Source organism: Ixodes scapularis, unplaced genomic scaffold (assembly GCF_016920785.2).
Source record: "Ixodes scapularis isolate PalLabHiFi unplaced genomic scaffold, ASM1692078v2 PGA_scaffold0__279_contigs__length_252992795, whole genome shotgun sequence".
Classification (NCBI taxonomy): domain Eukaryota; kingdom Metazoa; phylum Arthropoda; class Arachnida; order Ixodida; family Ixodidae; genus Ixodes; species Ixodes scapularis.
In genome coordinates, this window is record NW_024609835.1 from 131,799,727 (window position 1) to 131,827,719 (window position 27,993).

General features: G+C 44.1%; 1 protein-coding gene across 1 annotated transcript; it reads left to right on the forward strand.

Annotated features, from left to right (window-relative positions):
* The first annotated feature begins 8 nt into the window (after positions 1–8).
* LOC115316344 lies at positions 9–27,903 on the forward strand. The gene is made up of 7 exons (XM_040207732.1): positions 9–152; positions 9,568–9,642; positions 12,246–12,378; positions 14,741–14,805; positions 18,541–18,618; positions 27,076–27,208; positions 27,869–27,903. The coding sequence occupies exons 1-7, from the start codon at positions 9–11 to the stop codon at positions 27,901–27,903; spliced, it is 663 nt and encodes a 220-aa protein (XP_040063666.1).
* The last annotated feature ends 90 nt before the right edge of the window (positions 27,904–27,993 follow it).

Genomic DNA, 27,993 nt, shown 5'->3' on the forward strand with positions numbered 1-27,993 from the left:
TAAGCAACATGCCTACCGAACATCCAACAAACCGCCAGTACACGACAATAGCCCATGCAAGTCAACTGAAGCTGTTTAAACTGGCCCCCGAAGAGAAAGCTTCAGTCGAGTTCCCAGACGGCCACAACAGCATGGACAGTGATGTACAAAAGGTTAACCCTTCATACTCCAGCTGTGAAGAAGCAAGTGACAGGGATCAACCAAGTAGTCCCCAGTGTACCTTGCGTCAGTCAAAACGTGCAAAGCGTAAACCTGTGTGGTCAAAGAAGTACGTTAACTGAGGACAGTTAAAGGAGCAGGATGGTCGAGTTTGTACCAATATACGTTATTACAACTGTTCCTAAAGAAGCTCAGTTTTCTATTACACAGATAGCGGCTCGTTGAAGCAGATCTTTTTGAGGTCATGCCTGTCAGTCACGGGTTCGGAGTAGTTTGTGAAAATTGGCCTGAAATACTTAGTACGTAGGAGTTGGAGGCAATTTTTGTAATGATTGACATCTTTCTCTGCCTTTGCGTTTTTCAAGGCCCCATGGTGCATAAGTGTATCCACCGCAGTGTCAATAGCTGCATGCAAAGTCTTTTTCAGCATACCTTGTTTTTTCAGTAAAACATCTACGGAGTTCTTCAGCGCATACACACCCTCACTAGCTTCTTTGATGGATAATATAGACCTCCACTGTCCTGGTGCCTGATGATGGAATTACTGGGAGCCAAAGAAGCCTGCTTAGTGACCAGTAGGAAGCAGTCACTGCAGTTGACATGTTCCTTCACTCCCGTGCCAAGTATCCACCTACCATAGATATGGCCGATGTCTCCGGGGTGGGAAGGAAGAAGTGTGTTCACGTCAAGTCAGCTTCAAGGACAGTCTTTGCTTCCTTGGGGAAAGGATTTGCTTCGTCCTGCCCTGCGCTCTTGCTTCCAGATAGAGGGAGTGTTTGACAGCTCGACGAGTGCGCCACGTTGCTTTCCTTGGTGGCAGAGATTATCCCTGTCTTCATTATTCTCTCCAGGCGAGAAATGGCAGCCCTCATGTCCATCTGGTCGTTGCTGCCAACAGACCTTTTGAAGCCACCCAAATAACGATTCTATGGATTCAGAAGAGAATTTCCGCGTCAAGACGAACCTGAAATTTTGTTCCGTCAGTAGGTAGCGGATGTACTCCACATTGGAGGCAGTAGTTACGTGATCAAGTGACCTATTTGATCGCGTAAGATCACGTTACCGCGTCACCTAACATGGAAAACTTACGCTATCCTTAACGTGATAACGTAGCTTACGCTAGGTACAGTGAACTGTAGCAGCAGACAGCGGGCAAACGTCGTCTGCATTTTTGTATGAGGTTTCGTGCGTCTTTAGTCGCAAATATGTGAAGTAAGCGTGACGAAGACAAAGCAACCATTTGGCAGTCATTTTCAGTATAAAGGAGGCTATAATTAGACCAGAGGCCCTATGTTGTGCTTTTTGGACTCCTATGGCGACCAGGGAGAAGGAAGTGACGTCAACAACGCAGCAAACGTAGATTGGATGTCGATTGGTGAGAGTCGCTGTGACGAATTTCCGCAGTAAAAAACAAAGAAAAAATGAGCTTTGTTTTCTTCTGCGGGAATTCGTAATCAGCGACTCTCACCAGTCAGCATCCAATCTGCGTTTGCTTGGTTGTTGACGTCGCTTCCTTCTGCCTAGTCGGCGTGGGAGTTCAAAAAGCGCAACATAGGGCCCCAGCTTTCATTCGCCCCAGCAACAATCAAGATGGCGGCTGAAGAGAACGGCCTCCACTCAAAGCCATTTCAACAATGACGTCCGGTATATGACTTCCTCAGGAGTTCTAGACAAAGCTGGGTCCTCCGCCCGTTTCACGGGAACAGATTCAGATGTTTGACTGATATCTGATGGCCACCGAAACGTGAGACTACGACGCAGAAGGTCGCCAAGCTCTGGTACTCAAATGTCTCGGTGAGGCTGGTCAACAAATGTTCGACCCCCATGGCTACAGCTTGCTGTTGAACAGATGACAGCAACGTCGGCAGCAGCAAGCGGCGAAGATGCTGTCCGTCAACCTGCGACAGACGTTTACCCAGACACTGTAAAGCTTCTGGAAGTTGAGTTCACGCAACCCACGAACGTAACTCCGCACCAGCTTCAGTGCCACTTCCGGAAACAACAAGCGGGTGGGTCGCTCAAAGACTTCCTGTCGGTGCTTCAAGCACTCGCGATCCTGGCCACCTTTTGGAACCAAACCCAAGAGCAGGTTCGGAAGCAGTTTATTATAGACGCTTTTCAGCAACTGTATATGGACGCCGTCATAACTGACCTTCAGTTTTTGTTTCCACTTATTTCGTTTATTTCACTTCATCATTACCATAGCAGGCAAGGTTATTGCCATATTAGATTCAACTGTGTCCTTTTCTAAAGCATCGGCCTTTGTAGAGGATCGTCAGCTACCGTTTCAGTTGCTCGGCATCTCGGTAGGACAAGAGAAGGTCAGCAATGGCGGCTGCAATTTGGCGCGTGTGAAAAGCGTCTATATGCGTCGCGTTGACCGACATTCAAGACCGTATGGTTCTGAATGCCGCATTCCATTTGACGTGATCATTCGAACAGTTCTGAACCTTGAACGCTCACGACCTGAGGTGCGACAGTGGGCGTCACTAACAACACCGACCGCGAACCCTCAAGCGACTAGCCAGGTCACCACCAGAAATAGGGTATTTGAAGCAAGATCACCGGCAAGATAAGACGATTTATGGTAACTAACTCTGCCGCCTTCAAAATATGAGCCACCTCGAGAGGCTCAGCGCCGTTTCAGCCGTCGTCCTCCTTCCGGGCATCAGCATGCAGATAGGCGAAGATCGTCCTTCCGGAACATGCGTGGCAGATTTTCATCAGCTGCTCCGTCCTTTACAGCCTGTGGCGGTATCGGCCGCGACCAAGTTTCTGGAGTTGGAAATCCAGGTTGTATACAGTCGTCGTACCGCAGAGTGGTCCAGTTCACACCATCAATCTGTTCGCGGCAAGACTTCGCGAGACACCAGTCTCCCCGGAGGGACTACACAAAAAATCATAGGTGCACTTGCTACAATTGCGGTCAGGGTTGGGAAACTTGCCACTTGCCTAGCACGGAACCTTCACTTCACCAACTGTGGCCGTCGTGGCCATTTCGGCGATGTATTCAGAAGTGTGCGCCGAGCTCACGCTCAGTGGCAATAGCGCGAGCAAGTTGAACAAATGTGATCAGCTTTCGACGACGACGAGGGCGAACCAGGGCTCGTAAATCACAGAACAGAAGCCTCTAAAGGCGAGTCTTTTATCAGAGTAGAAGTGTTTGGGACGACGCTGTCGTTCGTGTTAGATACGAGATCGTCCGTCTCTATAATGTACAAGTACACCTTCACTCAGCGATTCGCCAGGAACGGAAAAACAGTGCCACCACCTGTCACACTGTTAAATTTTCTCGCGAACCCATCGACGACCTGGGTGCCTTCATGGCTACAGTAACGTTCAAGAGGCGACAGGCACAAGTCCTGTTCTACATCGCAGAGAGAATCACGTCGCTACTTTGCGTAGACGCTGTAGTAGCACTGAACATCCAAATGAGTGGAGCAACTAGAACGTGTTTTTACACGGAGGTGGACGAACCTGACGAACCGTTATTAAGCCTACCAGAGCGTTCTTTGTTACAAACGCAGGCTGACGATGTTATAGAAATTCTGCAACCAGAATTGTCACTATGATCAACAAGCGTAACGTTACCAACGGATAACTTTTCGGCAGCGCTGGAGGAAGAGGGGGCGGCTCGTCTACAGCCGCAAGCACCAGCGACAGTTAGCCACCTGCTGCAGCTGCGCCGGCAAAGCATGCTTCTTTCTTTCCAGCCGATGCTTTCTCCGCGTCTCGGGCACTTCGATTACCTGTTCACCCCTGGCCTGGGTAGAGTCAAGGGAGTCGAGTGCAAGGTGAGGACTCGTCCTTTAGTTCCACGTGTCAAGCATCGCATGAGGCGAATTCCATAAGCATCGCACCAACCCGTTTCGGGAGAGATTAATCGAAGAAGAAGGGGTCATTGAACGCTTCAATGCCTAATTATGGCTGTCACCTATTGTGGTAGTCCAAAAGAAGGACGGTACCATTCAGATGTGCGTTGACCTCCGATGGCCAGAAAGCGGTGGTTATTGACAGTTACCCCCTTCCACTCATCGAAGAGCTAGTGAGCGCGCTTCACGGCACACATCACTTTTCAACATTGCACTTTGCTGCAAGTCTTCATCAAGTGCCATTCCATCCGAACAGTCGTGATATAACAGCGTTCATCACACACGAAAAGCTGTTTTACTTTAAGAGAGTATGTTTCGGCTCGGCCTCCGCACCAGCAAACTTTCAACATAGGATGTCCAAGATCCTGCATGGGTGTCAAGGCGTCTTGTTTTACCTTGACAACGTCGTCGTGTTCGACAGGACACCACAAGAACATCTGGAACGTCTGCGGGAAATGCTCCAAAGCATTTCTGACGTGAGCCTGACGCTGAACAACATGTGTGCCTTCGGCGTCACAGAACTTTCTTTTCTGGGACACAAATTAGTGGAGCCGGAATCGCTCCTTTGCAGCAAAAGGTGGATGCCCTACAAGCTGCTCCCATTCCAACAGGTCTGACGCAAGTGTGATTTTTCTCGCGATGCTCAAGTATTATTCTCGTTCCCCACCTCATCTTGCTTCGGAGGTGGAGCATCTGCGTAGGCACCTCCGAAAGGACACGCCATTCATTTGGGACCAAGATGCGAATCAGAGCTTCTGGCGCGTGAAGAGGTTGCCCTCATCTGCCAATATTCTCAAGATGTTCAATCCAGGCCTGCCCATCATCGCAGCCCCCGATGCTTCTATCTATAGACTTGGAGCAGTGCTGCAGCAGCTTCACGGCAAGGAAGTTCAGGCTGTCGCCTCCGCTTTACGTAGACTGACTCCGGCTGAGCGCAAGTGCACGGGAGAGTGAGAAGCCCTTGCCTGTTCGTGGGCGTGTGAGAAAAAGTGCGCCTACCTGTGGGGTCGCCGTTTCACCTTACGCAATGACTACCAGCCTCTCGCGTCCTTGCTGAGCACGCGAGGAACTGAACTTCGTCCACTTCTAATCACTGGGTGGTGGACACGCCTTCTAAAGCATGACCTCATTGTGCAATACCAGCGGGCAGCGAAAATAAAATAGCGGACGCCCTTTCCAGGCTTCCTGTACCAGATGACAAAGGTGCCACAGATTTCGACGAAGAAATCGTCTCTTGCACCGCGCTGGACGACGAATGCATCACAAATGCTCAGCTTCAACAGGGGACAGCTGACGACCCCAAACTGACTGCCGTGATGTCCGTTATCACCTCGGAATAGCCACCTTGAAGGAGCCGTCTTCTGACGAAGCCATTTTCTGCAGCATCAAAGACACTCTCTGTGTACGATAATCTACTGCTGCGGGGTGATCAGTTCGTAGTTCCTGCAAGCATGAAAAAAAAACACTGATCTCGCGAGCGCACGAAGGTATCCCTGGCATCATCAGGATGCAAACTCATATTCGTGGTCTCCACTGGTGGCCACGCATGAATGCAGACGTATGCTCACTCAGCGATTCGCCAGGAACGGAAAAACAGTGCCACCACCTGTCACACTATTAAATTGCGCCGAGCATACAGTGTTTGCAGAAGAGCTGTCAATAGCGCAAAGACATCGCCGACACCCTTTCAACCAGTCTCACTGCCTGAATGCCGTGATGAAACGTCGGTATCGATATTGTTGGTCCTTTTGAGAGAGCACCACCGGCTTTGCTCTACGTGACCACGATGGTTGATTACTTCTCCAAGTGGCGGAGGTACAGTTCTAGCCTAACGTCACCACAAAGACTGTGACAAATTTTCTGCATAGTCTTTACACGCGAGGGGTATTCAGACAGTGTCGTTTATTGACAACGGGCCCAAGTTTATTTCCGAATAGTTCATGAAGTTTTTGGCCTATCGCGATATAAAGCACCAGCTAGTCTCAAACTACAACCCGCAAGCCAGTGGACAAGTGGAAAGATTTAATCGCACATTCAAGTTCTATGTACAGTGCGCTGCACTCGAAAGCTGATCGCTGCAAGCCGCTGTCCTGGAGTATCCTTTCATTTACCGGTGTACATCCCACGGCACTAACGACTTTCTCGCGCTCTTCTGCTCCACGGTCGCAAGTAGCGCAAAAGGCTGCACATTCTAGGACTCTCGCACACGGAGTTCCTCAAAAACCCTATTGGGGAAATGCAGCGACTCTACGACCACGTACGGCAACGACAGAAAAGCAGGCGCTACACCGACGGAAGAAGGGCGGCGACACAACGCGTTTTACAGTGTGCGATCTCGTTAGAGTAAAGAAGCCTGGCCATATACGCAATGGAAGCCCATCGTTCATTCATATGCGGACGGGGAAATGGACGTACCAACTTGAGGAGGACAGATATTAGAACACCTGAAGGTTGTCAATCCTTCCAGAGCATGAAATGATTACTCACGAACAGAACAGGCCAGCAACGAGGAATGATACACTTGAACAGCCCACTTCAAGTGAAGCCAAAAGAGTTCCCCAAAGCGGAACCCCTTCCGAAGGTGCAAGATGTTGCCACCATGACTGGCAGACATCCGCTGCTACTCACACGCTGTGGCAGCGAAAACATCACCAACCACGTACACAGCACGCCGTTGCCACTCTGATGCAGCGGCAGCAGCATCGACCACATATACATCCTTTAATGGCTAATTTGATATGGCAGCAAAGGCAACAGTGCCGACTGTATACTGTATACACCGCCTCCCTTCGAAACCCTAAGACGCCCGCGTGAACTCAGGATGGAGTCCTGTGCAACGCCGTCGAGACTTTGCTCGGCACAAAGGAGACAGTCACCGGCCGGTGAGCCATTCCTTTCCGTTAGAGCAGCACACTCTCCAGACGGTGCTATGGAAACGCCCCGGCTGCCAGGACAGAGAAGGCCTCAGCGAAACCGCCAACCACCATTGTCGTACGACGATTTGTTTTTAATTACCGAAGTGTAAATTTAGCTCATGGAATCTGGGAATAGGAGTAAATAGAAATTGATGCGTGTGAGTAAGTCTGATGAGTTTTTATATGTCCTGGCCAGGAACAGGTAAGTCTGAATTATGTGAATGCATTTTGACGTAATAATTTGAGACTGAGTTGACATGTGTTACTGATTGTAGGTTGTCATTGTGTCTTAAACGCTTTGTCCTGTTTCTTATTCTTCTATTTCTTTTTCAAATGTATTCTATTCGTTTTTCTTTTTGTTTACTTGTCGGTCAAAAAAAGGGGGGGATAAAATTGTGTTGTTCATCATATTTGGTTTTTACTTTCTTTGCTTCCCTATGTTGTCCAATCTTTTGATGCTATCGTCAATATTTTTCTTCTTCGTTTTCTTGTATATAATTGAAATGTCTCGGGACGAAAATCAGTCTTTCTAAGAGCTCCGACTCGACTGGTAGTCTTTGATAAACGTCCCCACATCCGGGACTCTGCAATGTCCTTAGCATCCAGCAAAAATGGCTCAGAAACAAAGCAAAACATCTTCGCACTATTTATCCACACCTGAAACTATTTGAGTATTAGTGAATTCTGCTTGGCCTGGAAAGAACGCCTGCCAATTTTTAATTGTTCATGAACAACGTATTTCAAGGCGTTATGCGCACGCGTTGTGGCATCGATGAGATCATGATTGCAGGTAGAGATAGGGCGGAGGGCAGCCAAACACTGGGACTGGTTCTGCAAAGGCTGTTTGTTTATAACTTATACTCAGAGAGGAAAATTGAAAGGAATAAAAATATTTGATAATACAATTTTAGTCATTTTGTTAGTACTAGTTTTTCGCTGATTGAACTGTATATTGTGGACCAGAAATTTCACTCTAATAAAAGCCAGTGCATCGATTTTCCCGCACAACACTCGGAGAGCCAATCACCGCAACTTGCGGAGGCAGCTCAGCGAATGACGACGCCGAAATATATATTTACCCCCAAAACGCACTGTCTTGTGACATTAAGCAATGCAAAATGTCACGCTTGCATTGCTTATTGTCACCATTCAGACTGCGTTTTTAGGGGCGAAGCTCCTTAGGGGCTAGCACGGTGGGGGCTCGCCATGTCCGTATGTCCGTCCGTTGTCGGGTGCACGTGTGCCTGCTCGTGAGCTCACGCGCTCACATACTCACGCGCATGTGAGCAGGTGCTCCCGTGGTCGTGTAGGGCAAAAAAAACACAAAAAAACAACCGCTTCTCCACGTGGTGAATGATGTTGATTGGGGCGAAGCACTGGTGCTGCTTGTTTGCGTAGACGGTGAGCCGCAGCATGCGGAGCCTTTCGTTCGTTTTCATCAATGCCAGAAAGAGAATGTGTGGTATGGAACGTGGTTATATACGCATTTGAGCATTTGAACGCAGCGTGACATGGATGAAAACGAACGAAAGGCTCGGCATGCTGCGGCTCAGCGTCTACGCAGACAAGCACCACCAGAGCTTCGCCTCAATCAACATCATTCACCACGTGGAGATGCGGTTGTATTTTACTCTCCGCTCTTCCTGGTGAAATGATCTCTAGCTGCGGTCTCAAACTTAATTGAGTGTAAGGGCCAGATGGCCCACACCCAAAAGGTTGAGGGCCAACTGGGGGCGAAGGGAAATATTGTTATTTTGGGACAAAGAAAAAACTAAACAAGCAGTAGTGGTGTGTCGCGTTGCAAAGCAGCCGACTGTCCCAGCGACACTCTAGTGCCTTGCACTGGAGTGTCGCTGGGACAGTCGCTCACCGTTTTGCCATCTGCAGCTTTTGGTTGCATATTCGATTACTTTTGACACACCCTTATGCTATATAATTTAAAACGCCAACATACTGGTAGTTTTCAAAAGAACGAAGCAAGTTGGTACAGCATCACATTAGTACGAACTTCTGAAGAAAGGACAGCATTAAAAATGTGACTACATATGGAAAAAAAGCGTTCGAAGCAACAAAATGTTGACTGTCCAACAACTAATTCACGTCATATTACAAAAAAAAAAAAAAAGTTCTTAGGGTGGCTTGGGAGGCATCAACAAAAGGTCTGAGAGCTGTGCCGTCTCAAAATATGTCATATGGTGCACAAGTAGCACATTAGAAACTTGGCTTTCAGATAGACAGCCGTAAAATTAGTCAAGTTCTGCTGTCTATCTTATATCTGTAGCATTCTGCTGCTAGCCTAGATCTAACAATCTATATTTAATTTTGCATCAGTTATGAAATCTCTGCAAGTGTTTTGTATAGCAACCTAAAACGGTGTTCATGCAGGTGACCAGCTCACCTGCAGGTTGCAGGTGAGCTGGTTAAGAACATATTTTTTAAACCTTAGAGCGTGAGGATACAAAGGGGCAGGACAACACGAATCGTGTTTGTGTTGTCCTGTCCTCCTGTTTCCCCACTCTCCAGGGCTGAAAATGTCACTAAAATGATATATATAAACAATATTTTTTTTTTATAAAACAAAAATCTGCATTTGACAAGATATTCTTTTATTTGTGTTTCAGGTGATAATAAAAACTCAGTGCAATAAAACTTGCGATGGAAAGCTCGTTTATGCGGAGGAAAATGCATTGTGCTTTGTAAGTCACACTAAAAATAGAGCCCTTATAACACCGCTTCATGAACACCCTCTTTTCGCTATCTGTCCGCAACAAATCATGTTCCTCAATTAAAAAAAAAAGATTGCTCTTGATATGGCAGCGCTCTTATGTTTAGAAAGAAAATGAATATTCCTAAATAACTTCGGTTATTAATCTTACTGATTGAGGGTGAAGTAATGAATTCGAGAATGTAGCAGTTCGTTAAAAATAATAACTTCGCAGCTTCAATACCTTTTTCAAATCTGTTACTTTTAATGGTTGTTGCTTTGTTGGAAGGCGTGTCTAGAAGCTGTGGTATAATAGATTGTGGTCTAGTGGGAAATTTATTTTCCCCTTTTATGAGTACATCCAGCGGCTTTCTATTTTGTTATTTGAATCGTGTGAACCCTGACACTTTCATCGGCCCAGACGTACAGTTACTTCTATAATCAGAACACTCTCACAATGAGTAGTTGGTTTTGCAAAGGGATATCAGTGGCCGAGTAGGCTAGCGCACACCAGCTCGGAGCACATGGAGCGAAAGCTCGCGCTGCAGAACTCGAGAATTCTGTGTTCAACCCCCACCCCTGTGCATCCCATCTGGATGAGCGTCATACCGGTACAATGTACTAGAATAGTACCGGCGTGCGGTCGTGTATCACTACGGAGTGGTGCACCTTAAGACGCCAGGCTGGCAGTTTTACCACACTGGCTTAAATGCTCATCTACGGCTGAGAGACAAGTCAACCGTTAAAGCAGACTAAGGTCAGACTGTATAAGCGTACACACAAACACAATTGATTGTGAAATTGCGCAGTCGTTTAGGTATTGTTAAAATTTTTGTTTCTTTCTTGCTAGCTTATTTCGTCTCGTGTAAATATGCTTCTTGGCTGTTCAAAGAATTAACTCAATCCCTTCATAAATATAGTATATATAAAATTGTGTTGTATTTTCGTTGCTGTTTTCTTTTTATCCGCACCATGAATATGAGAGCGGAATCCAAGTCTCAAACTCCCTGGGAGCGCTTACGGTGCAAAACTATCGTAATATTTATTAGACCAGTGGAAGCGCACTGCTCTGTTACACTTGAAAATAAGGAGAGGGAAGAAAGTATCTTACGTCCAAAGAAAATATCATTAATGAAGTCAATGTGATAAACGCAACTAAACCAAACTACGAGAAGAATCGCACAGAAACAACGAAATACACAAACAAGTTCAACGGGTGATAGAAAGTATTTAACAAAACACTGAATAACATCTATTACGACGCAGATCACGTAGATAAGGTATTCACATCGCTCGCCACAAAATAATGGCGCCTGCTTTTCCTGGGTTAGCCTCTTGAGTTGAACTAAGGCGATAAACGTTTCTTTATAGATATGCCTTTTGGAGACGATTGGGTTTTCTTTTTACATATATTTAAAACTGACATAATTATGAAGAGAAACTAAAAAGGACCAACAGGACGAATAAAAAAAAAAAAGACCACTAAACTTCTCAAGGTTTTTCTTCCCACGCAAATCGCTCACGAAGAATATTGTTTATTGTAGATTGTTCGCCACCTACGTTACGGAGAAGCAAAGAATCTTCAGGAAAAACAAAATACACTCTGCATTACATTAGATTAAGCATGTTTGATTAGAAAATTTATTTCATTCTCGTGATTTGCTAGAGTTATACATCATAGGTCCAAGAAGCAGTTCAGTAGATGCTCTGATAGTTTCAACGCCACTGCTCCATCTGAACATAAAAGCACTGTTAAATATTTAAAAAAAAAAAAAATACAGAAACAAACGAGGTGCAGAATATAGTGTAAACATTATTCAAATACGGCTGCCTATTTGTTTATTTATTTGGACGCTAATGCGACTCTTAACTAAGAAGCAGCCCAGGAAAGGCACGATTCTTAGATACTTAAAAAAAAAAAGAAAAAAGAACACGGAAAGTACGGTCTAAGAAACTATATTGTTAATTGTTCAAGTAAAGCTAATGAGTAAAAAAAGCGTTACCAGGATACCTCTGAAACAGATGTTTATGATAAATGGCCCAGTGAAATGTTCGAACATTTGTAACAATTATTGCTAAACCTGAAGTGCTTAACTTGATCTCGTGTATTTCATTCTTGACTAACTGGTGTTTAAAAATGGTAGAACATTCGACAGTGGAAGTATTGAATTTTCATAAAGAAAGGTATACAAATCGGTGATATTTCATTTATAAATGCGCTTGAATCTAACGTTTTAGTATTTAAATGTGCTATCCTAACGTGTGTTTCCTGATTGCGTTAAGTGAAAATCTTACACGCCCCCCTTTTTGAACGTTATTTTAATTTCTCATTTTATAAGACGCGTAGGAAATCAAAGAGGCTTTTAACGTGGCAGAAACACTGTTTGAAAAGGCGAGAGAAAAAAGTTGTTCCGAAACTCATATTTACACTAAAGTTGTCTTCCTATTTCTTTAATGAAAATTTAAATGTTTCTTCGTATTGAAAGAATGGGGTGGATTCAAAAAGCACAAAGTGCAACAAAAGATTCGCTTTCTGCATATAATAATAAAATACATATATTGAGAGCCAACTAAATTTTTTTTTCTTATTTTTAGTTGAGATTTAAGAGTATTTACTGGACGGCTACAATTGAATCTGGAAAGTGTGTGAATGGGGAATGCAGAGAAACGAACGAAAGCGAAATCTACAAGCGAGAGCTTCTCGAACCTTTGTATGATATAAGAGATCGTAAGTTATTTCTGGATATGTATTGTTTTACGCGTAACTGCTAATATACAGAAAAAGTACTTCTCTTGTGTAATTTTAATAAATTAGGTGAAATAAAATGTCTTCTGAGGCATTTTTTTATTTCTAAGCTTCACGTAATACGTCTAAGATTTTATATTGTTTGAAATTCAGTGACCTAACGCTATTTATGCGTCTGCCTTTTCTAAAAAAAAAACAATGTTTTATCGCAGGTGCATAGAAGTGCTCTTCTAAATCTGGAAATAAATATTTTCATTCACCAGTAATAAAAGCCGCATTTTTCTTGAAAGTCAAACCACCAAGTAGATAGTCAAACCAAATAACTCCATAAACAGAAATAATCGAAGTATACAGCCGTTTAGTTTTTTATTTGGAAATTATGCTCACGATTGGATACAAAATAGTGTTTTTTTATCTTCAGTTGCAAAGGTGTGACATCAAATTACCCGTAGATTTATAGTCTTAACTGACCATCGCCTCGATTTGTCTCACCGAGAAGATTTGCCCCTTCACCTGCGGTAGCTTTGAAACTCGTTATTAAACTCGTTTTAAATACAAAAAAAATGCACCGTGTTTACCGGCAACTAAGCCTCACCTATGCGCGGTCAGCCCGGCGAAACGGAATTAAAAAGCCCGCATATGTGCATTAAGATCGCCATATATGCGCCAGCGAGACTACGCTTCAATATTCTCGTTACCGAATTGAAGGAGAAATTACCCCCGTGGCAAATGTTCCCAGTAAAGGTGCATACATTGACTGCGGGAAAAAATTAATATAAATTTTATTTCGCAATCGGAACACTGTATATGACGCACCGACGGAAAGTTTGAAAAGACACCGGAGCTTATATCAGGGGAAATTATGGTATTTTAGTATGAACTCTAAGGTTCAAGCGAAAAGGAAATGAAGCATACGTCTAGCTTCGATGCGTTGTGGCGTCATCTACTCCTTTTGCCTCCCCCCCCCCCCCCCCCCCCCCCAATATTGGCCTGAGAAGCATTTTGGAGAACCTAGAACAAATAAATAGCCAATACATAAAAATAATTAACCCCAACACAATCTTACTACCAAGACCCCGATTGAACGATCAATTTGGACGGCACAGCATATCGTTAGGCGAGTGTATCAACAAATAACTTGCTCTTTCCCGGTTTCCGTGTACCAAACACGTCACGGTGTCATGCATTTCATACAATGACATGTAGTTCTGCATAAGTTTGAGGCCTTGTTTGTCTTATTCGCTCAAAACTCCGACATTTTCAATAGTGTCACAATGAGATTTCTTCGAAAGAACTTACCATTTTGTGTAAACTGAGGCCGAAAACCAAATAGACGGTTAATGAATCAAATAATGTTGACTCGGGTGTAACCTTTTTATGAACTTGCAAGAATAAGAATACTTTAGTGTTTTGTTCTCGCATCCATATGAAAGTTGTGAGGAGAGAGTAGATGTGGTTTTTAGTAGCTTTTATTTGGACGACCGCCAGAAGGGCGAGGGCGAACGCACTTTCTGATCTTTAGTAGAACCAAACATCCGCTCTATCCTTGATGATGAGATCCACTTTATTTTAAAACGAATTATGACTATTTAATAAAACAATTAAGCATAAAATGTACGTAAAATATATTATTTGTCGCACCTAGCGTAAAAAAACAGAAAACTAATCACTTTACTTCTTGATTTTTAAGCCATCGTTAAAAAAAAATCGCTTCAAGTTCCGCAGTGTTCGCACATTGCCACCTCTACAAGGCAGCAACGCAGTACCTGTAAATTACGGGAACAGGGATGTATAAAGGCGGTAATTTTCTTAGGGGAGCCTGATTTTTGCGTGTTGAATTTTCCTGAATACGGCCTTCTCTTATGTCGTCCGCGCCATTCTCAGAAAATGATAACTAATGTAATGTGCGCTCTGCGATGGACCATTATTATTAAAGAAAGGAAGGGAACGAGATACCCTAATAGCTTGACCATACCTAGTCTAGCTTGCGCTTAAGGGCTTAAACTCGTGAATAGGCAGCTCGGATACATGTACGCAGGTGGTATAGAGCGGGTTTAGTTCCTTCCATAATTACTGAAATTATCAAAACTATTACGCTCCTAGTGTTTTAAAAATTGGTAGGAAGATACTTGACCCTGAATTTTGCATTACCGAAAATGTTTGTTTTACGTAGCTAGGCAGATGGATAAATTCCTGCAGTAGAATTGAACAGAGGAAGCTATTAAGGTTTGATAGCCATTCAAATGCATACAATAATAATTTCTTTCAAAATGACGGCAAATGTACTTTGTAGTATTAATTTTTTTTGCAACACAAATTCAGGTACTTCTTAACAACTTTATAGGTACACAATTGATAAAATGGCCTTTCAAATGCCAGTTCACTAATATCCAGGATAAAAATGACGCGGTAAGTATTTCGCTCAAATAACAGTAAAATTTAGATTAAGAATACAAGATCCTGAAAGGGAATACTTATAGGTCTTTGAAGACAACTTCGAGCGTTGCGTTTAACAATTAAACTTTTGTGATATGAATATAACCATCCCAAAATATTTTCTTAAAATTTGTGAAATTTTTGGGTATTTCCTGGCCTGATTGGGGCCAGTGCGTAATGTATTACTGCATAATTATCTGTGACCTATCAGAACGCAAAATAATTTGGTCATTGCAAGAAGTTTTTTGTTTAATAAGAAAACATATTTTCACTGACAGAATAAGAACGGAAGGGAGCGTTTTTCGATCGCCTGGCCTCCTGCACGCGCTCTATGCCTTCCGCCATGCTTCGGCTGCGCGCGCGTTCGAGGTGCATGGTACACCAAAGCGTTGTGGAAGATAAGAAGCTCGGCCTGGAGGAGGTACTATAGATTTATTACGCTGTACTCTGGAGTTTCAACTGGCGCTAGTGTCTGCGCGACTGCTGGGATGCAAATTGAAGCAGATATACTTCGTTTCACCTTATGTTGTGCCGCAGCGAAGGCCAGAAGCGCGAGCTCATATCGTTGGCAGCCGCTCTTAAGTCACGAGAGCTTGTGCCGCCGTGATGTGCCCCAAAGCAAGGAGCTCGCGCTTGTAGCCTTTCCTGCGGCACATCATAAGGTGGAACAGAGTATAGTAGTCTACATTTTCGCTGATCCACTTAAATCTTTAGGGAAAAAAAGCGTGCGCGCATTTTCCAAAAAGAAAAGCGTGAAAAAACCGCCGGCAGATCATCGAATTGCAGTTTTCGGGGTGTTATGTATGGAACAAGGGGTGTAAGTACTACACTCCCTGTTTTTGAGAGAGTATATTAACGCACCGAAGCTCAGAGAACGTACGTGGAGCAAGAGCTCATCATGCATAACTTTGTGATGCTGCGCTTAATTCCAGTTAAATACACATATGCATTGGGAAGGCCCCCTATACCCTTGGACAACTTATCTTCTCATCAATTACGATATAACACTCCGCGCAATGCAAAGCTCTCGGGGCGGTGGAAGCTACGCGCTCGCGGACGAATCAATCGTTTGCCTTTCGTCGCCTGATCCCGATTTCTAAGCGTGAGTAAGCGGACAAAGCGTGGTCACACGGTGTGAGACCGACGGTTGACTTTTCCAATGAGCGTGTTCTCTTGCCCTCGAAGGTTACGAGAGCCATCTTGCTGGTGCGTCCCATGGGGCGTGCCCTGGGGCTTGTGGGTTTCACTCTCTAAGTTCAGAAACATATTATGTGTCTTAGTTTGCGTCGGTGCCATATATGATACCTCTTACCTTATCCCGGGCTCTGATCGGCAGGTACACCTGGCCAGGGGTGGTCTTGGTAGATGTCAAAGTCTCCTTCAGGTTATCGAAGAGTTCGACTGCATTGCTCCATTTGTCGACCGCGATAGCGTTGCTTGCTCTGCGGCCCCTGGTCCCGGAGCCGTCGTTATGTATATACCCTTCCTTGGCTCTCTCCGCACCACATCTGAGATCTCTCGGCGAGAAATCCTTTAGCCGGATTCTCTCCTTGGGTATCAGGATAAGCGCAGTAAGCAGAATTTTGGGAATTAGGCTCTTGTGTGCCACTCGAGGTTTGGGATCGACTGCTTTTTCCCACCTTTTTTTTCCCCGCTATTTGCATGAATGCATTCCACTCCTACTTTTTGTCCGCGTCTGTCGGGTCCCAATAGTTCCCCGTAGTCTACAGATCTTCTGCAAGATGATGTCTTTCTTCACTGTCTTGTTAGGCTTTGCGTTTTCCTCGTGCTTGTCTCTCGTGCTTTTAGGCTGGGATCTTTTCTTGCATTGTTTTGGCGTATTGTGAAGTATGGCATACTTCGGTAGTAATTCAATTACTGCAATTCAATTACTGTAATTTAATTATTTTTGGTAATTTGTAGTTGTAATTAATTCCAATTGGCTAAAATAAATTGTAATTGTAAATTAATTACTTTCTAGCGTCAGTAATTGCAACATTTCAGACACAATTGCATTTACTTTTGCAAAACTTTGCGGCGCCGACGAAACCTCTCTGAAAGCCTCGGTGCTCGCACAAGCGGCCTACCTCTCGGTGAAATACTCTCACACACGCACAACATAAATAGCGTCGCATTGTTTGTTATTTTGTTGCTTACACTGCGGGCTGAGAGACAATCCACTGGAGCCTACCTCAACGGCTTCCTGTAGCGCCGTCTGCGGTGCAAGAAGAAAACAATAGCGTAAACATGCCAGAATATTGAAAGAAAAAAATTGAGCTTCAGCTTTGAGCTGAGGTTGGGAATTTTAGTTGCCTATGAAGATATATTTCATTTTTTTGCAGTTTTTTCTCACGCCCCTTTTCCAGTACTGTCGAATATGTATATCTTTCTATTATTTTGAAGTTCCTTTCATGTTGGTTTTACTTCGGATAATATTTGCATAAGCGCTTTGGAGACTGTCCTCGCACCTGTGAATATTGTCACCAATGATTCAGGAGCCCCGATTCGGTTCTTATATATTTCTAAGCCATTATAGCTTACAATACGATGATGTTTGTATGTGAATGTCATCGTATTAGCGCGTGTGAATTTTAATTTATATTAACACTTGTAAAATATTTTTATATGACTAAAATTGTCACATTTTTATTTACTGGCTAACTAAAGTCTGTCAACACAATTTGTTTTAGCGATCTGGCGTCTTGCAACATATCAAATAATTTATTATTTACTACAATGTAAAAATGTAGTACTTCATTTACGCGTACTGTAAAGTTCTGTCATGAAATTAACAAAATTCATAAAAAGAAAGTACAACATGTGAACATTTGAGTAAGGAATGACCGAATACGTTGCATTCTATACAACTCGTTTAAAGTAATATAGTAGTCGGGTCATTGCTTTTTAAAAGTAACTTGTAATTGTAATTAATTACTTTCCACGTAGTAGTAATTGTAGTTAAACTACTTTTGAAGCAAAGTAATTGTAATTGTAATTAAATTACATTTTGGAAGTAATGTACCGATGTTTGAGGTATGGAGAGGTTTCCACTCGACTCGGTTGGTGTTGTATTGTCCGTGAGGTCAACGTCCTTACCCGCCGTCTCCAATTCGCCTTCGACTTGACCAAAGTCTGTCTCTTCGACGTGGGTCATTTTACTTTCAACGCCCTCGCCAGCGGGTCCGGTCACTCGTAGACTTGGTGGTCTTAATGTGGAATTTTGAAGCATCTCACATTTGCCCTCTTAATCTGGTACCGCCGTAGCTGCCGAAGTTGGGCTCTCGATCTCTTTCCCGCGTCTGGAGGCGCATCTTCGAATCTGGTAGCCATGCCATGCCGTCTGTTAGTCGTAGCACGGCGGTTGGTAGTGCTAGGTTTCGGTCGGACTTCCTCTTGGCCCTGGCTCTCTGGCCCGATTTGGGTGTACGAAGGCTGTCGGTGATACTTCTGAGCTCATAGTGCGCGTCTAGGGTGACTAACCCCCGAAAATGAGGCGTTTGGGTGAAATTGACGGTGCCTAATGCGAACATGCCTTTACTCGCCGCAGCCCCCTTGCGCCAACCCGAATCCCCCTCATGTTTTAGAAATGTATTTCGCTTTTACTCTTTTAAAAGATAAAATACTTCGGTACATTTTATTTCGGCATTTTTCGACGTGAATGTAAACTGAATTTGTCACTGCACGTGAATGACGTTGGTACTTTCGCAGGTATTTCTTTCAACGGAGTGTAGCCTTTATTGTGACAAAAGAACAGTCAAGCTGCGTGAAGACGGAACACCATGCACTGTAAGTAAAAAAAAAAAGTACAAATGTTTTTTTTGTGTTTCATAAGCATTATAACTCCACGAAAGCCACTTAACCGTAATAGTGGCTATTTACTCTCTGCAAATGACATTTGCAACTGAGATAGAGATTTCAATAGACCCTTTTCTAGTAGACCTTCGCGCACGCGCGCACTCTCGCCAGCAGTGCCCTGCCGCCATTACCGAAGGGCAACCACGCCGTGGTAAGAGGAGCATCTAAGCAGCACGTTAGTTTAAGTCTTGTCGAGTTTATCGTGTTTCTCTGCAGTTTGCAGGGGCTGAGCGCCTGACTTGTTTCTGTTCATATCGTTCTGCATTATTGATGACCCAGTGAAGCATCAGCAGAGTGATAGCTTTTCGCGTTCAACGGCTTTCGAAGCACATCATGTAATGATAACATGCCGCGATACCGTTCTCTTGCTCCGCAGTTGGTTAATCAAATCAACGGAGGAAATATAATGTTAATTTATTTTTCGCATCTTGTCACCCAATGTAGACATCGATTTTTAACAAAATTAGTAGATCGCAGCTGTTCGTCTAATGAACCCCGAGGTTAAACCTGGCAGCCGACGAACAATGTGTGTGGACAATCAACAAATAATATCCTTAGCTTTTGAAAGACATTTCATAGGGAAGATAGCGCAAGGAAACGTTGCGGGTGTGGTACCCTAAAAATTCCATTCATCAGCCGTTGTTGTTCTTCTTGTTTCCGAAGATTCTTGTTTTTTTTTTTTTTTTTTACCTCGAGTTTTTTTTTAGCGTGTGGTGAACAAACGTCTGCAAAGTAGGTGTTGACACAAATACTGACGAAGTAAGAAATGGCTACTAACCAAATACTTCGCTTAAGGCAGGACGATTATAAAGTAAAAAAAAAATGTAATTAGAAAAATATTATAGAAATCGCTTTGTTCTTGGCAAGTGCTTGGCTTGTGAAGGCGCGAGAGAAAAGAACACGACTTAACCATTAGTTGAAAAAAAAATAGTACGCTAATCAAAGTTAAAATACCATACACAACTCAAGGAAAAGAATACCAACCAGAGCGATTGGTTGTGTATTTTTTTGCACCCTCGATTTGTAGTTGGCAGAGAAGCCGCTAGACGGTTCTTGTTACTGGAAAAAAAGCCCATTGCACAACGCATAGGAAAGCTGCCGAGGCGTTTTGACTCCGGATTATTTTGCTTGCTGAATTGTTCAGTGCTTTTAATGCTCTGAAACTTGTTAATGTATAAACTGAATCCCAGTGCAACGTATATTCCCTGATTCAGACAGGTATACATGATATTGATTGCTAAATACGCTTCCAAACAGACAAGGGAAAATATTTTTAGCTGAGCACAAATAAATATAGAAAATTCTTGCATTGTGCAAACCGCAAAATTTGAGTGAATGACTCAGAACAAAATTTAATTTGCAGGAATTGTCCACATGAGCCCTGAGCACTGCAATGTGGGTAGAGGACTTGTGGAGTGTAGGAATGAATTAGCGGATTAACTGTGGAAATAATTGTAGAATAGTCGCTGTCGTCATCATCATCATCATCATCAGGCTCGGATCGCCTTCTCATTCGCTTCTTGTGCTCTTCCTGCCAGTGAGCTGGGAGTGCACCGGACAAGGGCTAGTCAGCAGCGTGTGTGGCTCGCAACCGAATGGTCGTGGGTTCGAATCCCGCCTAAGATCCTTTAGGGCAAATAGGTTACAAGTGAAATCCTTTGAGGCATGCGGCGACCTTTAATTCGCATGAGATGTCATGTTTTAATCACTTTCATTTCAGGCGTGACGTAATGTTTCACGTGAGCGTTGTGGGTTGCTTGAAATGTCCGCCAGAAGTCACGCGGCTGTTACGTAAGAAAGATAGAAACACTGCCAAGAAGTTTTGGGAGCACTTCAACTCACTCGGTGAAACGACGCAAGCTAGACAGAGGTTCATACTCTCACATCAGGGAGATCAAGTAGAGGGAGATGATGCGATACAATATATAGGAGCAGTGATGGAGGAGAAATTTCGGGAACGGGTACATGTGGAAGATAGGAGAATTGAAGGAAGTAGCAGCCCAGTTTGTGACATCGCGGATTTTGGACAAAGAGAATGGGAAAAGGCGGAACGTCGACAGGCACAGATGGTATCCCTATCAAGCTGGTGAAGAATTTGGGTCCTAAATCTAAGGCAAAACTAAGGGAGGTAGTGAGTACCATGATAACAAAAGGAAATATTCCAGATGAATGGAGGCTTAGTAGGATGAGTATGATATATGAGGGAAAGAGAGATAAGTCTGATATTAGGAATTATCGTCCCATAACCGTGACACCGGTTATTTACAGGTTGGTAATGCAAATTATAAAGAACAAACTGGAGGGTAGGTTGCGAGGGCATACTGGCCGAGTTACAGAACGGGTTTAGGAAACAAAGAAGGTTGGAGGACAATTTATTTTCTCTAACACAGTGTATAGAAATAGCGCAAAAAGAAAACAGACAGCTCTGGCTGGCATTTCTGGATATCAAGGGTGCCTATGACAATGTGAACCAAAGGAACCTGTGGGACATAATGGAGAGCTCAAACCTAGATGAAGGACTAACAGCACTATTAAGGAACATTTACAACGATAACAAGGTGATTATAACATGGGAAGGAAATGCGACAGGGAAAATAGAGATAAGACGAGGCCTTAGGCAGGGGTGCCCGTTATCGCCTTTGCTGTTTATGTTGTATCTGAGAGGATTGGAGGAGAGACTAGAGAAGAGTGTGCTTGGATTCGACCTTTCTTACTGTAAGCTAGGCCAAAAAATTCAGCAATCCTTACCGGGATTGATGTACGCGGATGATATCGTACTAATGGCTAACAACAGGACAGAGTTGCAGGAATTAATGAGCATCTGTGGTAGGGAAGGAGAGTAATTAGGTTTAGAATTCAGTAGCGAAAAATCAGCAGTCATGATTTTTAACGAGGATGAAGTTGAGAGGCTGAAGATACAGAATATTACAGTTGAGAGAGCTAGTAAATACAAGTATCTAGGAGTATGGACATGTGATGGTGCAGAATACCTCAGAGAGCATGAAAAGTATATAATTGGTTAGGGCAACAGAAATGCAGCTGTAAGGAAAAATAGAGCACTTTGGAATTACAACCGGTATGAGGTGGTGAGAGAGATTTGGAAAGGGGTCATGGTGCCTGGCTTGACTTTTGGAAACACAGTGCTGTGCATGAAATCCGAAGTGCATGCGAGACTAGAAATAAAACAGCGCGGAGTAGGTAGACTGGCTTTGGGGGCACATTGCAAAACGCCAAACGAGGGAGTACAAGGAGACATGGGATGGGCGTCATTTGAGAGCAGGGAAGCGGTGAGCAAGAAAGAATTTGAGGATAGGTTGAGGCAGATGGATGGAAAGCAATGGGCACGAAAGGTTTTCAGCTATTTATACATGAGGAGTGTAGACACAAAGTGGAGACAGCGCACTAGGAAATTAAGAGGAAAGTTTTTGGGCTATAGCGAAGATACGGAAGAGCAAGTCTCAGTTAAGAAGAAAGTTAAGGCCACAGAAAGAGATCGGTGGCTAGAGGGAATGCAGAAAAAGACTGCTCTGGAAAGCTATAGGTTAAACAAAACAGTTATTGCCAAAGAAAGCATTTATGACCATTCTAGAGGAAGTTCATTGTTCTTTGAGGCGAGGACGGGTGTTCTGCGAACCAGAACATACAGAGTGAAGTACCAGGAAATGGATACAGTGTGCACTGCTTGTGAAGAGGAGGACAAGACGGCTGAGCACTTGATACGCTATTGTAAAGGGCTTCACCCTATGCCTACCGAAGACAACATAGATTTAATAAAGTCATTGGGTTTTAGAGACAGCTAAGGGAGAGTGGATTTCAAGACTGTAGAGATTACCAAGCAAAGATTAAGTGAATGGTGGCATAAATCGAGAGAAGACTAGGTATTTTCTTATTCACTGATGGCAAGGGGGTTTCATAGCCTCACTTTCTTTGCACTGCGGAGTGAATATAGATTTCACATTTAAATATTCTAAGCTTAAATGGTAAAACAAAATGGCTAGGTGGCGTAAGCTACCGCCCGATCCAAAGGGCTCAGCCGTATTCATCCATCCATCCACCCATGACCCTATCGACCAATCAGGAAGTCTTCGTCACGCCACCGGAGTTTCTGCCACGCCACGGAGGCCGACTTTTCTGCTACAAGATCTCCTTAACGCTATTGTGTTAAAATGAATATAGAAAATATTACTTTAATAACTCCCTCCGCAAACAATGCTTTGGTGGATCTCGCGCGAGCTGACCGTATTCTGGCAACGGCGTCTCGAGTTAGTTGGTAGCGAAGGACGAAATCATTGCAGCGATAACAGAGTTCAAGCCGTCGACATTGTTGCACTAAACGCTGAGAACGCTGCCAGATGCGCAATGGTGACACTCTCCCCTCACGCACATCGTTAACAGACGAAGGCATCGTTATAAAGCTAGGGTTTTGTCTTAACCAGTCTCACTTTACATTTTATAGACATGTCTACAATTAGATTGAAGGTTGTCCAATGGGCAGTCCGGTTCCTTTGACTTTGGCGACTCTGGTCATGGAGCACGTGGAGAAAAGCGCTCTACAGCGGATTGTGCACCCAGTAAGTCTTTATAGGCCTTACGTGGAATACCCGTTCGTAATTCGAAAGAATGACCATGTTAATGACCTTAATTTAACTTAGAACAGCCTTCAACCGTCAATTCAATTCACACGTGAAGTTGAACAGAATGGCACGCTGCCTTTAATTTTAGATTTTAATGTATACCGAAACAGCACCGGACAGACGGAAACAACTGTGTACCGTAAAGCCCGCGACACAGGTAACTTCTTAAACTTCAACTCACATCATCCTGTTAAGCACAAAACTGCAGTCGTAAAAACCCTGTTACATCGGTTCGAACACAATTTTCCTAATGTGGAAGTGCGGAAATCTGAAGATACAGTTATTATGGACTCGCTGGTGAAGCATGATTATCCTACACGTTTAATAGAAGACATGCGCAATCAGATGGGACAAGAAAGACGTTAGGATAAAAATAACATTACCCCTCTAAGGTCGTGACCCCTTCAGGTCACGTGACCCCTTAGGTCACGTGACCTTTGGGGGTCACGTGACCTTAAGGGGTCACATGACCTTAGAGGGGTCACGTGACCTCAAGGGGGTCACGTGACTTCAGGGGGTCACGTGACCTCGGGGGGTCACGTGACCTAGGGGTGTCACGTGACCTGGGTGGGTCACGTGACCTCTTAGGTCACGTTACTTCTGGGGGTCACGTGACCTAGGGGTGTCACGTGACCTGGTGGGTAACGTGACCCCCTTAGGTCACGTGACCTCAGGGGGGTCACGTGACGTCAAGGGGTCACGTGACTTCAGGGTGTCACGTGACCTGGGTGGGTCACGTGACCCCCAGAAGTCACGTGACGTCAGGAGTCACGTGACCTCAGGGGGTCACGTGACTTCTGGCGGTCACGTGACCTGGGTGGGTCACGTGACCTCGGGGGGTCACGTGACCTAGGGGTGTCACGTGACCTGGGTGGGTCAGTGACCTCGGGGGGGTCACGTGACCTCGCGGTTACGCCGACGCCGATGGCTACGCCGACGCCGCTCAAGCCGGAAACGGGCCCCTAAGAGCTGCGCTCTAAAACAAACTTCACACTCAGTATTATTTAAATAATGAACCACTAAAAAATGGCGGTAAAGTAAAGTCAGTGGGGTGACCTTATTAGCAGACTGCAAGTGGAATGCGCAAATTGACGATGTCGTCATGAGGGCGGGACGGGCACTCGGTTTTATCCAGCGTAATCTAAAAAGGTCTGCACAAAAAATAAAAGAACTTGCATACCTTACCTACGTTCGACATCTTACAGATTATGCTTGCACTGTGTGGGATCCTGCTCAGCAAAATCACATAGACGCTTTAGAGAGGATGCAAAATCGTGCGGCACGCTTCGTCCTGGGGCTGTACGACCGCTTTTCGTGCGTCACGGACATGAAGAATACATTAGGCTGGGATTTGCTGACATTCAGGCGGAAAAATTTGCGCTTAAAATTTCTATATAGCATTTATAATAAACACACTGGTATTAATGGTTTTCATTACCTTCTACCCCCTTACTATATTTCCCAACGTAAAGATCATATCCACAAAATACGCGAATATTCCAACAGGACGGAAGTGTGCAAAAATTCTTTCTTTGTTAGGACCATTAGGGATTGGAACAATTTAAGTGTTGAAACTGTTTGTGCCGCAAATGCAGAAATGTTTTTTTCTATGTTGTTCGCCCCCTGCAATAATGCCTCAACGGCGCTGCAGGAGCTACCTGAATAAAGAATAAAGAATAAGGGGACAGGGGCAAAGGGGGTTCTGAGGCCAGATTCATAAAAAACCTCTTACCTACGACATCTTAGCTACGAAGTTCGTAAAGTTACGATCATTATAAGATGAGGCGAAAACGGTATTCACAAACGCGTTTTTAGGCGAGAGGAGGAAAGTTACGACCTCTTACGGAGAAACGACGACTTCCGGTGCTGCTGCTAGGGCGACGGCGTCTTCGGCAACACGAACAACCAATCGAAGAGCTGTGCATAGTTCGAAACACGTGGACTTTTAATAACAAACACAGGCTAACTACCTCGCTGATAGTCAGCTCTTTGTATGTCTTGTCCTGTCTGTGTGTAAATTTTTAGTGTTCAAGCTGTTTCTCATAAACACAGGCGGCCTTTCCACCACCGCTTGTCTGGGATTCGTGTCCGTGCAGTGATATATCGACGCTAACACGATTTAAACGCTTCGTTGACTGCTACAAACTCGATCGCTACGAAGTCAAAACAACGGTAATCGTTGGTAAAAGCTCCGTGCCATTCGTTTGCCAAGCGACGTAGATAGAAACGAACTGCCACGGCGTTTTTTGCGGCCTCAGAAATACAGGAGCAAGCCGACGTTAAAAAGATACGTTTGACCTACGAGTGTCAGCATGTCAGCAAGAGCCAAGCAAAGACGCATTTGATCGAGGTGCTGGATTCGCTCTCTTGGACGGCGTGTTTTAGTAAACGCTTCGGGAGCGATCTTTTACGATTCCAACTCGATACTGACGTGACACTCGGCAAAGAAAGGTTTAACGTCATGGCGCAGCTCCCACGAACTCTTATAGCTCTACTGTGACGTAGCGTCGTGTCAGAATAAAAACGGCACGCTAATAACAAAGTGTACATACCGTGTTGGGAAGGTAAGCCAGACGGCGTTTTTTAAGCTATATATCACACAAAACAAGGAGATAGAATCAATAAGAGTCCCTTTTCGATGACAGCGTTCGTCACCGCTGCCTCGGAAAACAAGGAGATGACAAGGGGAAGAGATTGACCTCTTAATCTAAAATTGAGCTCAATGATCAAACTATTAATACGGGAAGGGTTCAGAAGGGTCACCCGGGGATATTTCATTCAGCACGCCAGCCGGTCGTGGGCAAACGGTCTCGGACAGGAACCGTCGGAGCAACACTGCGTCGGAGCAGGTCGGAGTGCCTGCTAGGCCTATATTCTGCCGAGCTCGCTCGGTCGGCGGGAACGTTGCCTTTGCTGCTTTTCCTAGGTGTTTGTGGATCCAGCGTTCATGTCCGTCGTGGTCGATTTCAAGTACCTTTTCCTTTTTTCTTGCCGCTTGAAGTCGGGACGCGCAAGAAGAGCACGTAGAAAAATAAATGTCCGTTGGTCGTTGCGACCAAGTAACTGAGCGTCGCAGTCGGCCATGTGGATTTGATCGTAAAAAGTGCGTAAGACAGCTTCAGAGCTGTCGTAGGATTCTGTCGTAACCTGGGCGAAAGTTACAACAATTTCGTTTTGAGAATACGGATTTTCTCTCAAATTTGTCGTACGCACTTTTTCCGTCGTAAGTTCGCTTTGAGAATCCGGCCTCTGAAAGCCGGGGATTTTGAGGACGGGGGAGATAAAGCGGGGAATTTGAAGCGGGGAATTTGACACAGGTGTTTCGGGTTCGAGTTATTTCGTGCACCACCCTATGCGTCTGATTAAATTGTTATTTGTGTTATGTCAAGTCGGTGTAGTTTGTTTAACCATGATGAATCCCGGTTTCTGCAACAGGTTTCCGAACGTATTTTTATAACGTTTTAGAGTCATTTTTTAAATGAAATATGTTAGACGAATTTTGATTACGTAAGCTAAACAGCCACAGTGGTTCTCCCAGGATGAGCGTGACGCAGGTGGTTGAGTCTATTTGAGAGGAGTGTAAAAAAAGACAGTGTCTAGACACTAACTTCGTCATGCTTTGGCAGTTTTAGAACTTTTAAAATATTTGACCGGATTGCTCATGGCACATCTGATATTTATGTTTTATATTATGCGTATTTTGAATTCGTAACACTGTACTTGAATTCACACTGAATTACGTGTCTCTCTTCAGTTCTCAATAGAATTGAGAGATGTTGATAGTGCTATCATCACCCCTGGAGTGTGTGATGGTGGCAAGTGTATGGACAGAAACTGTACAGCAGTGGAAGTTCAAAAAGAACTAGTCTTCAACCCTTACGAAGAATGTAAGTGCATGCCGGACAGCAAGAATTTATAAAATTGCGCCGATAAAACTTTCACTCAATTTTGCTTGCTCTATATAAGCGCGTTGTTTCATTCAGGACCATTTGTTCACTTAACGAGCCTATATATTTAGTAGAGTCTTCATAAAAGTTGTTTTGTGATAATTAAGTTTAGTACTAGGCAAGGACGAAAAGGCGCTTGCTCATGTTGTACGTGTCCGCGACAAGTTAACCTAACAAACACAGTGCGCAGGGAAAGGAGCGAAAACTTGGAGAGCTGAAGTGGAAAAGGGCAAACCACCTTTCCAGAACAGCTTTTCTTGTCTGCGCCATTTTGCCCCTCGCTCTGTATTCATTAAATTGTATCTGACGATAGTTTGCACTTTGTATGTTATAGCCTTCTTTACAAATTGGGCTAAGATTTATGTAACATTGTAAACTTCACCTGCATTAATATATCTCAGATTAATATACTCATATAGATTTTTATTGAGCGTTAAAGTATTTAAAAAATACAAATCGCATTATCTATTTTTACACTGCGTGTAATGAACAGGTCATATTAAACTCCATGTTTAGAGCGGCTAGTTTGTCTTGACTTCGAGTATATTAATGTATGAGCGCACACGTTCCAAAACCGTTCACATTTCTTCTATATTCCAGCCTATGGAGATTACAAAAAAAGGGGGCCCAAATAAGGTTCGCCTCAAGTTACTTGGAATGAAGTTGAACCAAGTGCATTCACACTTCGATTTCAACATGCCGCAAATATTTGTAGAAATCGCTTC